Source organism: Spinacia oleracea, chromosome 4 (assembly GCF_020520425.1).
Source record: "Spinacia oleracea cultivar Varoflay chromosome 4, BTI_SOV_V1, whole genome shotgun sequence".
In the NCBI taxonomy this organism is placed as follows: Eukaryota; Viridiplantae; Streptophyta; class Magnoliopsida; order Caryophyllales; family Amaranthaceae; genus Spinacia; species Spinacia oleracea.
Window position 1 is genome coordinate 171472398 of NC_079490.1, and position 13963 is coordinate 171486360.

The following is a 13963-nucleotide window of genomic DNA, read 5'->3' on the forward strand; positions in this document are numbered from 1 at the left end:
CTTTTTTTTTTTTTAAGGTAGATGGATTAGAGGAAGTAAAAACACATATCTGATATGTGTGTCCAAATACATATCAGAACATAAGACAAAATAGGAAAAAGGACAAAAAAAAAATTAAATGGTACTTTTCTAAACACAAATGGTACTTTTTTTTACAGAATGGTATTAGAATGGTACTTTTTTTACATGAATGGTACTTCCTTTTTTGTCTTTTAGCTGTTTGTCTTTTAGTTGATATGTGTTTGTTGTTGCATGCCCGATATCCGCCTCGACGCACTCAGATGGATTAGGCTTAGGTTATGACTTTTAAGTTTCCGTTTCCATAAGATTCGTTTTCTCCCTCCTGTGTGTATATATATTAATAATTGAGGGAACATCAAGTACAAGTGTACAACTAGCCTCCAAACTGAACAAGTAAAACAGAGAGAGAAAACACAGAGACACAGAGTTGACATCGAATCTAATCAACCTCCTCTTTTGAATTGAATTGAATCTAAACAACCTGCGATAGAGGTCAGTGATTTTCTATTCAATTTAGTTCAATTTTAATTCCAAAGTTTTCAACTTGATTTTATATTTTATATTTTGGATTCGGATCTATCTTGATTAATTCAATTTTATATTTAGGCAAATTATGCTGTTTTGATTGAATTGTTCCGTATACTGTTTTGATTGATTTTTTTTTGTTTTGTTTGGGTGATATTTTCATATTATTAAATCGCAATTCCATATAATCGGTAGAATTAATAGATTTTCATATTATTAAATCGCAATTCCATATAATCGGTAGAATTAATAAAGCTAATTTCTTTTTAAATTCATGTATATTGGTGTCCTGACCCAGGAATTTAAGCTTGGCAGGGCACCTTCAAGGCTTTAAATAAAAAATTAAACTGAAGTAAGTTAATGCCTAATTTTTAAGTAATTGTTAACAAACTTGTGTAAAGTTAAATTTCTAACATTATTAGAAAATAAAAGTTTAATACTATAGCCCTATATTCAAAATAAAACCGATAACTTGTGGTGCCACAATCAGATTTTGGACCGGACCGGACCGGACTGAAAACCGGAAATTGATATTTCTCGAGCCGAAGAGCCTTTGGTCCGGTCCGGTCGGGGTCGGTCCGGACCAATTTTTGCACACCCCTCGTTACTGCTCTTTAATTGGCATTAAGACCACTGGACCAATACCATTTTCTTTGTTATCAAGTTGCACGCAAAGACTATATAAAAAGTAGCTGTTCAGTTTGGAATAGAGTGACAAGAAGCTTTCAAAAAAAAAAGTTAAAAATGAAAAAAACTGAACCATGTGGGCTATTTAGAGTCAAACAAGACCTGTTTGTCTATATGACAGTTTCTGAAAACATTCAAAACTAACTCAGCTACATGAAAACAATATAATTAGGATGCACATATAATATGGGGCATAATATATAAATAGGATGCATATAATATAAATTAAATGTGATAAAGGGACAAGTTTAATACGGAGTATTGGGTTACCAATTTCACTAATTGGTGGTCCGCGTTGCTTGTACTTCCTAACTACCAAGTATTAGGCTATGATCATTTCCACTTATTTAGTTCAGACAAGGTATATATGTTAATATCCAAGTACAATTTATAACTACAATAAGTTTTGATAACTTTCAGGGGTGTTCAAAACTACCCGACCCGTTGACCCGACACAAATTATGTGGGCAATTTGCTGATTTTTCTGAAATAAATGGGCCGGGTACCCAACTCGGTAAATATTCCGATAAGTTGGTTGGGGCATGGGCCGCTCTTTTGTTTAAACGGATACCCGGATACGTGTTAAAAAATAAAAATAAAAACATATTTTTATGCGTTAAAATGACTGATGTCAGACATTAAAATTATAGATTAGTCGCTGGAAACTAGGAAGTAGATGAATAATTTTAATTGTAGATTAGTCACTGGTGTCAGACATTAAAATTACTTTTTTTCTGTGACAATTAACTTTTTTATTGAAACGTATTTGATATTTGAAAGATGAAGAGATCTTTAAAACATCTAACGGCAAAGATTCAACGACAACACTCTTTAACGACCAATTTGAATGTGATAATGTATTTATCGAATAAGTATGAGATTTTTTTAATAATAAAATAAAATGGGTACCCGTTGACCCGACCTGGGATAACCGGGTACCCGATTATTCCGGGTCGGGTCATGGGCCGCATTTCCGGGTGCGGATACCCGGTAATGAACACCATTGAGTTTCAATAAGTTCATTAGGTGAAGTTTTAGGATTTTGTTGGCAACATTTAACTTGTTTGCATATCCGATTACATATTTGAGCATTTTTCAGGACTGGAATTCTAAACATCTTACAAATTTACTAACATATGTGCAGGCTAATTAAAAATGGCTGATTGGTCAATCTTGCCTAGTGACATACTTTGTGAAATTGCATTGAAACTAGATGCCGTAGAAGATTTGGTTGACTTTTCTGCTGTATGTAGTTCATGGTATTGTGTTTATACTATGATTAAAAAGAAGTGGACCGCGAAAATGCCATGGCTGATGCTGGCGGAAAACACAGAAGAAGAAGACAACCCTAATTATATTAGGAAAACATTTTGTCATATGAGGGAACGCTGTTATTCGTTAAGCCTCCCTCAAAGTTTTGGGGCAAGATGTTGGGGTTCATCCTCTGGTTGGATTGTGACATTTGATTTTAAACTAGAGTTGCATATGTTGAACCCATTTTCCGGGGTTCGAATTCGCCTTCCTAATCCCCCTAAACATGCAGAGAAGCCACCACCAGATCCCGATATTCCTTTTACCGACGAGGAAATAAAAGCTCGTTTAGAGAACGAAAGACTACTTGGAGCTGAGAAGGTTATTGTTTTAGGAGGCGATGATGAGTATGACGATGATTGTGTTGTTGTGCTTATACAAGGCCGAAGTACGATCAATCTTGGACATTTGTTAGAACGCCAAAGACTTGTCGGGCTTATGATGTTATGCGTCGTGGTTCACAAATTTTGATCGCATATGGTAGGGGTGGTTTAGGGTGTTTTGATATTAGTGCAGATGAAGGCGGACAACCTGTAACAGCCATGGAATATGTACCTGCACAATCTCCGGAGTTTTTGGGTTCGCTACATGAGTCGTTGCATGGAATATATTTGGTGGAAGCATTTGGTGATATTCTTATGCTTCTTCGGTACAAGGAAATAGATGAGGGTCAAGATGATTTTATTCCAATTTTTGAAGGAGGTGTTAGGTATCAAACATTTTATATTGAGGTAAACAAACTTAATGTTGACACCAAAATATGGGAGGAAACTAAAGACATAGGCGATGTTGCATTGTTTGTGGGCAATAATTGTTCTATGGCAGTTCGTGCATCTGCTACTCCTAATTGTAGACGCAACTGTATTTATTTTAATGATGATGCGTCGAAATGCTGGGATGCATCAAGGGATGGAGTATTACTTGTTGGGGGCCATGATATGGGAATTTTTCGTATCGAGGATGAAGAGATTGAGCCCCATGTAGGAGAGGATATACATTCCTTATTTTGTCCTCCTGTTTGGTTTATGCCCAAGTTTTAGACAATTAATAAAAATAACTATCGATTGAGAATAAACATGATACTATCTTTATATCTTTAATTATATTTTGCATTTTTCATGTTAATCTTCGGGTATTTTTTGTAGAGGAGGAGACCGGGATGAGGGATATTTTTGACGTTAACTTTTTAACCACAAATACGTTACATCAAACTTTTATTCTATAACTTTTGTAATTGATTGATATAAATGTTTTGATGCAAAAGATAAATATTAAATTTATCATACCTCGCAAAGTTATGTTTTAGAAAGTAACAATTAATAATTTTGTAGGATCTCATTAAAAAAAATTAGAATATTTTGGTTGAGTTGAATTCTCAAGGCTGGAACTCGTAAAATTTTAAAAGACTACTCATATGAGTTAAGCCTCCATGTTGAGGGGAACATCAAGTTTTTACTTAGATTATAGGATTTTAAAAGACTACTCATACGAGTCCAATTCACTGTAGAACATCAAGTAATTAATTACATCTAATAACCAATCAATTAAAAGTCTACCTTACGAATTATATATCTACGAACTTTGCATCATAATCTCCTCTCCTACTCCAGCAGCACATTGACCAGTAGCCCCAGCAGCACATTCACCAGCAGCACATTCACCAGCAGCACCATCATCAGCCACCTTCTGTCTCTGTTCACGGCAGTTCTCCCCATGGAGATGTCGATCTTCTTTGAGAACACTTTCTCACAAAAAAAAACACTTTCTATGAACCTGAAAAAAATAAAAATAAAAATAGCATACTGTCACAATTGTATAGAAACAAATATGGAACACTTCCTTTAACAGCAGCTATGTAGGGCACGAATAAAACAAATTGGTCATGGGGTTTTAGAGGAATCACGAAGGTAGCAAAGGAGTTCAAACTCAAAGCAGGTATGAGATGGAAGCTTGACAATGGTAAAAGAATCAACACAGTGGGGAACATATGGGCTTCTTTGCTAAAGGTGGAAAGCTTGTTAGATAGCACAAAGAGGAACTGGAACAAGGACCTAATTTGGAGTGATGATGCATACAGATCGAATACTCCAAACTCATATACCCCAAAACCCAACTGATGATGAAATCTACTGGAGCGAGAAGAAATCAGGAAATTACTCAGTCAAATCAGGTTATGCCTTGTTAATTTTCTGCATATAGGTTAGACCAAAGTGAGTTTACAATCCAAATTTGGTTATGAATGTACGTCATCAACAAGTTGGATTATTGCTTATTGGCTTTTTAAGAAGACTTTGATTAAGTAATACTGAAGTTTTAAAAAGTTCCCTCTAGAGCGATTTGTCTCTTGGGAGGGTTTTCTTTCGTTCTAGCCGCCTGCTAGGGTTTGCGCTTCTTTTCGAAGGTTTTTGTGCTCGAGTTTCCGAGGGATTGGGACGAAGGACACTTTTATCGTAATGGCGTGTACAGAAGAACTAACGCCATATAGGCAAGAGGAACAGGAAGGAGAGAAGGAGGATGAGGAAGTTGAATGGGAAATTGATGGAGAGGATGAAGAGAAAGCGAGGGCAGCCTTAGGGGTAATAGCGAAGATATGGACAGATCGAAACATAAACGCCAACGCCCTAATTTCAACAATGAGGAAGATTTGGAACCCTAAACACGGGATGGATGCTAATTGCCTTGAAAAGAATATGTTTTTCTTCCAGTTTCACCATTGGAGGGATAAGGAGTTTGCAATGGAGGCACAACCTTGGCACTTTGACAAACATATTCTTGCTCTGAGCGGCGTTAAGGACGATCTTAAACCATCAGAATACCCCCTGCACCTTGTCCCTTTCTGGGTTAGAGTTTATGACCTACCAATTCTGGGAAGGAATAACGAAGCTAACGCAAGAAGAATTGGAAATAAACTAGGAGAGTATATGAGGGTAGATCAATCAGACATAGTAGGGATCAACAAATCCTTAAGAGTTCGGGTCATGATCGATGTGCAAAAACCCCTCAAGAATGAAATAGAGATTAAAATGCGTGGAGGGGTGATGCAGAAGGTGGAAGTTAGGTATGAGAAGCTACCAGTATTTTGTTACGTATGCGGAAAGTTGGGGCACGGGGAAAAGGACTGTGAAGCTATCTCTAGCCCTAAGCCACAGGACTACAAGTTTAGTGAGAAATTAAGGGCATCTCCATGGATCGTGAATAAAGGGGATGGCAGCACATCTAGAGGGGTAGGAAAATCTTGTGCACGCAAACTGTTTGTTATAAAGCAGAAGCATACCCCACATCCCCCTGCAGAGGAGTTAGAGCGGAGAGTCGAATTGGTGGTGGAGAAGTTTGGGAGTGTGAAGCTAGCTGTGGAGATGGAGAGTGGAAAGGGGACTGCGGAGGGCTCGAACAAGGAGGATGAAAGGGAGGAGGCTGAGGTGCAGGAGGGGAATAAAAACACTGACACGGAGCAGACACAAACCGTGAATACATTGAGCTTCAACATTGGCAGCAACCAGAGTTGTGGCAGGAAGTTCAGGAGAACGAAGAGAGGGGTGCTGAAAGAGAGGGATCATAGTGATACGGGGCAGGAGGGAGACAACTGGGGCAGCATGGGTAAACGGAAGGATCTTATGGAGATAGATGGATGTGACACACATAAAAGATCGAAGACAAATGACCAGGAAAGTGAAGCTTCGATAACAATCACAGTAGCGGAGGCTGCATTGCAGTCCCGCGAACAACAATGATGGGCCTTTCTTGGAACTGTCGAGGATTGGGGAGTCCTCGGGCAGTGACCGCGCTTAAGGGTGTGGTCCGAATTGAACGTCCCCACTTTGTCTTTCTCTCCGAGACAAAGTTAAAAGGCAAGGAGTGGGAAGGCATTAAGAGAATGCTTAATTTTCGAAACTTTATTTGTGTTGACTGTAATGGAGATGGAAGACATCGTAGCGGTGGCCTGGCAATGTTTTGGCAAGAGGAAATCGACCTTACCCTCACTTCCTCATCAATGAACCATATGGACTTTGTGGCTTCCAATGAGGATGGCTCGAAGTGGAGAATCACTGGCGTGTATGGACATCCGGAGGATGAAAGGAAGGGAGAGACGTGGAGACTCCTAGGACACTTAAAAGGGGAGAATGGGTTACCGTGGCTGTGCTTCGGAGATTTCAATAGCATACTCACTCATGATGAGAAGAAAGGGGGTGTGCCAAAGAGCCAAGCTGAGATCAATGGGTTCAGAAGTGCAGTAGACTTTTGCCAATTTCGGGAAATACGAGTGGAAGGGTATCCTTTTACTTGGAGCAATAACCGAGTGGATGGTGAAAATATTCAAGAAAGACTGGACAGGTACTTGGCCACGGACGATTGGCTATCTCTTTACCCATGCACAATGGTGGAGCATTTACCGAAGAGAAGGTCCGATCACTTGCCTATCAAGGTTCACATACAGAAGCAGATACGGGTGAACCAAGTGAACAAAAAGAGGAGACGATGCTTTAAATTTGAGAAAGAGTGGTTGAGGGATGAGGGCTGTTCGGAGGTGATCGTAGAAGCATGGCAAGCAAGGCCACAAGGGACTGTCAAACATAAACTGGAATGGTGCGCAACACGGCTAAGGGGGTGGAGCTCAAAAAGACCAAATGATTTCACTAAGGAACTGAAAAAAAGACGTGACCACATGAAGATGTTGATGACACTTGAACCAACAGTGACAATCTTGCTGAGATACGAACTATCGATGGAGAGGTGGATGAATTGGAGAGGAGGGAGGAAACATATTGGGCCCAACGAAGCAGGCAAAACTGGCTCAAAGATGGGGACAAGAACACCTCGTTCTTCCATAGGAAAGCTGAACAACGTAGACAACGAAACACTATAAAGGGTGTGTTTGATGATGGAGGGACTTGGAGAGAAGAGGAACAGGAAGCTGAGGCAGTGTTTGTGTCATATTTCCAATCTTTGTTTGAAACTAATAATTGCACTAACGATGAAATGCAGCAGGTCTATGACACCGTTCAGCCACGAGTGACAAATGATATGAATGCCATGCTCACGGCGCCATATAGAAGTGAGGAAGTGACGACAGCCTTAAAGCAAATGCACCCCACGAAGGCCCCAGGGCCGGATGGAATGCCGGCCTTATTCTACAAAAAATTCTGGTATGTTGTGGGGGAAGATGTAATTACGTGTGTGCTGGATATTCTTAATAATGGTGCTCCGATTGACCACATTAATCACACGAACATCGTTCTTATTCCGAAGAAGAAGACGTGTGAGACCACCAAAGACTACCGGCCTATAAGCTTATGTAATGTCCTATATAAACTTGTTTCGAAGGTGATTTCTAACCGGCTCAAAAGTGTGCTCCCGGAGGTGATAAGTGAAGTGCAAAGTGCTTTTGTACCGGGAAGGTTAATAACAGACAATGTCCTTGTGGCGTATGAATTGTTCCATTACCTTCGGAAAAAGAGGACGGGGGCTAAAGGGTACATGGCGATGAAGCTTGACATGAGTAAAGCTTACGATCGAGTAGAGTGGAGATTCGTGGAAGGGATGATGCTGAGATTGGGTTTCGATTCGAGTATGGTTGAACTAATAATGAGATGTATATCTACTGTCAGGTATTCCATTTTGTACAACGGATTTCCCTCACGACAGTTTACACCTAGCAGAGGATTACGCCAAGGGGACCCCTTGTCCCCGTTTCTTTTTGTCATCTGTGCAGAGGGGTTATCCTCACTCCTGAAGAGAGCCGAAGATAGAAGAGCCATCCATGGAATCCGGATATGCAGAGGGGTGAGCCCTATCTCCCACTTATTCTTTGCCGATGATACTCTCTTATTTACTCGGGCCAATGAGTCAGATGCCGAGGCAATTATGGATACTCTTTTGACTTATGAAACGGCATCGGGGCAAAAAATAAATCTCGAGAAATCAGAAGTCTCCTTCAGCCGAAATGTAAGCGCGAATACGCAGAATATGCTTGTAACAAAGTTGAATTTCAAGGTTGTTGAAGATCATGAAAGATATCTTGGGCTACCCACCTTCGTGGGTAGGTCCAAAAAAGTCGTTTTTCAGAATGTGATGGACCGAGTTTGGAAGAAAGTGAAGGGGTGGAAGGAGAGGTGCCTATCAAGAGCGGGCAGGGAAGTTCTTCTCAAGTCAGTTGCCCAAGCAATTCCTGTTAGGTTATGATACATATGACAATTCATAAATCATGCGGAAAAACCATAAACCCAGGAATACATATTATTTACACATAATCATTTAGCATAGAATAGATGCATACTCTTTGTTGCGTGCCTTCCCTAGCTGCGCCCGAACCGAACAAGAACAAGTCTTTAGGACTCCAAGTGTCGTCCCTCCGTAGATAGTCCACAGCACGTCCGGATCCGCCTTAAGATTGACCAACTAGAATCGCCCTTAAGGTACTATTATTTTCGGCACTTTATAGGCAAATGTGTGACTGAATTTTTCTCTCAAAAACTCACTTTGAATACTTTGAAACTTGTGTTATAAATTGTGAGCCCTAGCCTCATATTTATAGCGGTATGGAAAGGGAATCGAAATCCTATTCAGATACAAATTAATCAAACCTAGAATCCTACAAGAACTCTAATTTAATTAATTTATCAAATAGAATTAGGAATTTAATCATTAACCGAACTCTGCATGTTTTAGGAAACGTGCACGAACACAAACACTTGCACACACACGCACGACAGCCACGATGGGCCTCATGCGTGCGCGCGAGCAGCAGCCCACTCAGCGCCCGCGCGCGCTGCGCGCTGCGCGCGCTGTGCGCGCTGTGCGCTGCGCGTGCTGTGCGCGCTGTGCGCGCTGCGCGCTGCGCGTGCTGTGCGCGCTGTGCGCGCTGCGCGCAGCCTGCTGGGCCTGGCCTTGCTGTTTGTGCGGCGCGCTTGGCTTGCTGGGCGATGGCCTGGCTTCGTGCTGGGCCTCGTCCGGCAGGCCTCGTCCGATGCTTATTCGTACGATGCGCTTCCGATTAAATTTTCCGATTCCGGAATTCATTTCCTATACGAACAATATTTAATATTTCCGATTCCGGAATTAATTTCCGTTTCGAACAAATATTTAATATTTCCGTTTCCGGAATTATTTTCCGATTCCGGTAATATTTCCGATTCTGACAATATTTCCGTTTCCGGCAATATTTCCGATTCTGGCAATATTTCCATTTCCGATAATATTTTCCGATACGTACCATGTTTCCGTTTCCGGCAACATCTACGACTTGGATAATATTTATATTTCCGATACGATCCATATTTCCGTTTCCGGCAATATCATCGTTTCCGGAGTATTCATTTCTTGCCTGTGACGATCTTAGCTCCCACTGAAACCAAGATCCGTCGGTTCCGAATATTCATAGATAGAGTATCTAATGCCATTAGATACTTGATCCGTTTACGTACTATTTGTGTGACCCTACGGGTTCAGTCAAGAGTAAGCTGTGGATTAATATCATTAATTCCACTTGAACTGAAGCGGCCTCTAGCTAGGCATTCAGCTCACTTGATCTCACTGAATTATTAACTTGTCAATTAATACTGAACCGCATTTATTAGACTTAACATAGAATGCATACTTGGACCAAGGGCATTATTTCCTTCAGTCTCCCACTTGTCCTTAGGGACAAGTGTGCATTTCCTAATTCCTTTGTCGCTCGATGCTTGCTCTTGAACATAAGGTAAGAGTTGTCATCCTTATTATGTCCAGAGGTGTTCCTCGGTTTCAGAGTTCAACTGATCAAATAAACAGATAATCATAGCCTATGATTCATCCGAGCACGGCCATGCATTTCACAGTTTCTAGCTCTCCGAGTGGCCTTGTACAACTTTTAAGCATCTCATCCCGATTTATGGGAGGACAATCCCAATCTTGCGATCTTGAGATTAGACTTCGTTTGATAGGTGATTACCTGAGCGTTGCCTTTATAGCCTCCTTTTACGGTGCGAAGGTTGGTCAACGTCAAAGCAACCAGTTCTCAAACAAGTAATCTCAAATCACTCAGGTATTGAGGATTTAGTGTCTAATAATTTAATGAAATTTACTTATGACAGACTTTCATCTCTTACAGTAAAGTTTCATAGGTCTTGTCCGATACTAGTCTTCCCAAAGTAAGTATCTATGCAAATGATTATGACATTGCCATGTCCACATAGTTCAAGAAACAGAACTACTAGTCATCTTGCATTCTAATCGTCTAACGTTTTTTATGCGTCCAATTTTATAGAAAACTCCGATTAGGGACCATTTTCAACCTTTGACATTCAAGTTCACTTGATAGACATTTCTTAGTCACAGGACTGGTCCTGACAGTCTATCTTGAATATATCGTCAAATTGAAGGGACTCATCATTTAATAAACCACAAATTAAATGGAAAAATGAATTCCTTTCATTTATTGTGAATGATTAACCAATAATGTTTTACAAAGATTTAAACTCTAAAACTTTAAAACATTAAACAGAGACATCAAAGCCATTCTCCAATATGCTTGATTCCCATAGCTGCAGTGTGCGAGTTGTGCTTCGCTTGCGGCAGAGGTTTAGTTAATGGATCTGATATGTTGTCATCAGTTCCAATTTTGCTTATCTCGACTTCTTTTCTTTCAACGAACTCTCGTAGAAGGTGAAATCTACGAAGTACATGCTTGACTCTCTGGTGGTGTCTAGGCTCTTTTGCCTGTGCAATAGCTCCGTTATTATCACAATACAGGGCTATTGGTCCTTTAATGGAGGGGACTACACCAAGTTCTCCTATGAACTTCCTTAGCCATATAGCTTCCTTTGCTGCTTCATGTGCAGCAATGTACTCCGCTTCAGTTGTAGAATCCGCAATGGTGCTTTGCTTAGCACTTTTCCAGCTTACTGCTCCTCCGTTGAGGCAGAAGACAAACCCAGACTGTGATCTGAAATCATCTTTGTCGGTTTGGAAACTTGCGTCCGTATAGCCTTTAACAATTAATTCATCATCTCCACCATAGACCAGGAAGTCATCTTTGTGCCTTTTCAGGTACTTCAGAATATTCTTGGCAGCAGTCCAATGCGCCTCTCCTGGGTCTGACTGGTATCTGCTCGTAGCACTGAGTGCGTACGCAACATCCGGGCGTGTACATATCATAGCATACATTATTGAACCAATCAATGATGCATATGGAATCCCATTCATTCGTCTACGCTCATCAAGTGTTTTTGGGCACTGAGTCTTGCTTAGAGTCATTCCATGAGACATGGGTAGGCAGCCTCGCTTGGAGTCCGCCATCTTGAACCTATCAAGCACCTTATTGATATAAGTGCTTTGACTAAGTCCAATCATCTTTTTAGATCTATCTCTGTAAATCTTGATGCCCAATATGTACTGTGCTTCTCCTAGATCCTTCATCGAAAAACATTTCCCAAGCCAAATCTTGACAGAGTTCAACATAGGAATGTCATTTCCGATAAGCAATATGTCGTCGACATATAATACTAGGAAAGCAATTTTGCTCCCACTGACCTTCTTGTATACACAAGATTCGTCCGCGTTCTTGATGAAACCAAAGTCACTGACTGCTTCATCAAAACGTATATTCCAGCTCCTGGATGCCTGCTTCAATCCGTAGATTGATTTCTTTAGCTTGCATACCTTTTTAGCATTCTTTGGATCCTCAAAACCTTCAGGTTGTGTCATAAACACAGTTTCTGTTAAAACGCCGTTTAAGAAAGCAGTTTTGACATCCATCTGCCATATTTCGTAATCGTAATATGCAGCGATTGCTAACATTATTCGAATAGACTTTAGCATTGCAACTGGTGAAAAGGTTTCATCGTAATCCACACCGTGGACTTGCCTGTAACCTTTTGCAACCAATCTAGCTTTGAAAACTTCAAGTTTCCCATCCTTGTCCTTTTTCAGTTTGAAAACCCATTTGCTTCCAATGGCTTGGTAGCCATCTGGCAAATCGACCAAATCCCATACTTGGTTTTCAGACATGGAGTCTAATTCAGATTGCATGGCTTCTTGCCATTGCTTGGAGCTAGGGCTCGTCATAGCTTGCTTGTAAGTCGCAGGTTCATCACTTTCAAGTAATAGAACGTCATAGCTCTCGTTCGTCAAAATACCCAAGTACCTTTCCGGTTGAGATCTATATCTTTGCGATCTACGCGGGGTAACATTTCTAGATTGACCATGATTCTCACCAGATTCTTCTAAAGATCTATGAGTTTCATCTTGAATGTCATCTTGAGCATTCTCTAGAGTTTGTTGTTCGACTCGAATTTCTTCGAGGTCTACTTTTCTCCCACTTGTCATTTTGGAAATGTGATCCTTCTCCAAAAAGACACCATCTCGAGCAACAAACACTTTGTTCTCAGATGTATTGTAGAAGTAATACCCCTTTGTTTCCTTTGGATAGCCCACAAGGATACATTTGTCAGATTTTGGATGAAGTTTGTCTGAAATTAATCGTTTGACGTATACTTCACATCCCCAAATCTTAAGAAAAGACACATTTGGAGGCTTTCCAAACCATAATTCGTATGGAGTCTTTTCGACAGCTTTAGACGGAGCTCTATTTATAGTGAGTGCAGCTGTATTTAGTGCATGTCCCCAAAATTCTAATGGAAGTTCGGCCTGACCCATCATTGACCTGACCATGTCTAGCAAGGTTCTGTTCCTCCGTTCTGACACACCGTTCCATTGTGGTGTTCCAGGAGGAGTCAATTCTGATAGAATTCCACATTCTTTCAGATGGTCATCAAATTCATAGCTCAGATATTCACCGCCTCTATCAGACCGCAGTGCCTTGATCTTCTTGCCTAATTGATTCTCTACTTCACTCTGAAATTCCTTGAATTTGTCAAAGGATTCAGACTTATGCTTCATTAGGTAGACATAACCATACCTACTGAAGTCATCAGTGAAAGTGATAAAGTAGCTGAAACCACCTCTAGCATTTGTACTCATTGGTCCACATACATCTGTATGGATTAAACCCAATAGTTCATTTGCTCTTTCTCCAACTTTAGAGAAAGGTTGCTTTGTCATTTTGCCAAGTAAACATGATTCGCATTTACCATAATCCTCTAAGTTAAATGGTTCTAGAATTCCTTCCCTTTGAAGTCTTTCTAAGCGTTTCAAGTTTATATGGCCTAATCGACAATGCCACAGATAGGTGAGATCTGAATCATCCTTTTTGGCCTTTTTGGTATTTATGTTATATACTTGTTTGTCGTGATCTAATAAATAAAGTCCATTGACTAATCTAGCAGATCCATAAAACATCTCTTTAAAATAAAACGAACAACTATTGTCTTTTATTATAAAGGAAAATCCCTTAGCATCTAAGCAAGAAACTGAAATGATGTTTTTAGTAAGACTTGGAACATGGAAACATTCTTCCAGTTCCAAAACTAGCCCGGAGGGCAAC

General features: G+C 40.4%; 1 protein-coding gene across 1 annotated transcript; it reads left to right on the top strand.

Annotated features, from left to right (window-relative positions):
- The first annotated feature begins 306 nt into the window (after positions 1-306).
- Positions 307-3619, top strand: LOC110787781 (probable F-box protein At1g65740). Its single transcript, XM_021992424.2, has 2 exons — positions 307-513; positions 2378-3619. Exon 2 carries the CDS (start codon positions 2389-2391, stop codon positions 3013-3015), a length of 627 nt encoding a protein of 208 aa, XP_021848116.2. The 5' UTR covers positions 307-513; positions 2378-2388; the 3' UTR covers positions 3016-3619.
- Positions 3620-13963: the final 10344 nt, after the last annotated feature.

Excerpts from the sequence above, each read along its gene's own strand:
- LOC110787781 (XM_021992424.2), top strand. The coding sequence starts at position 2,389 with ATGGCTGATTGGTCAATCTTGCCTAGTGACATACTTTGTGAAATTGCA.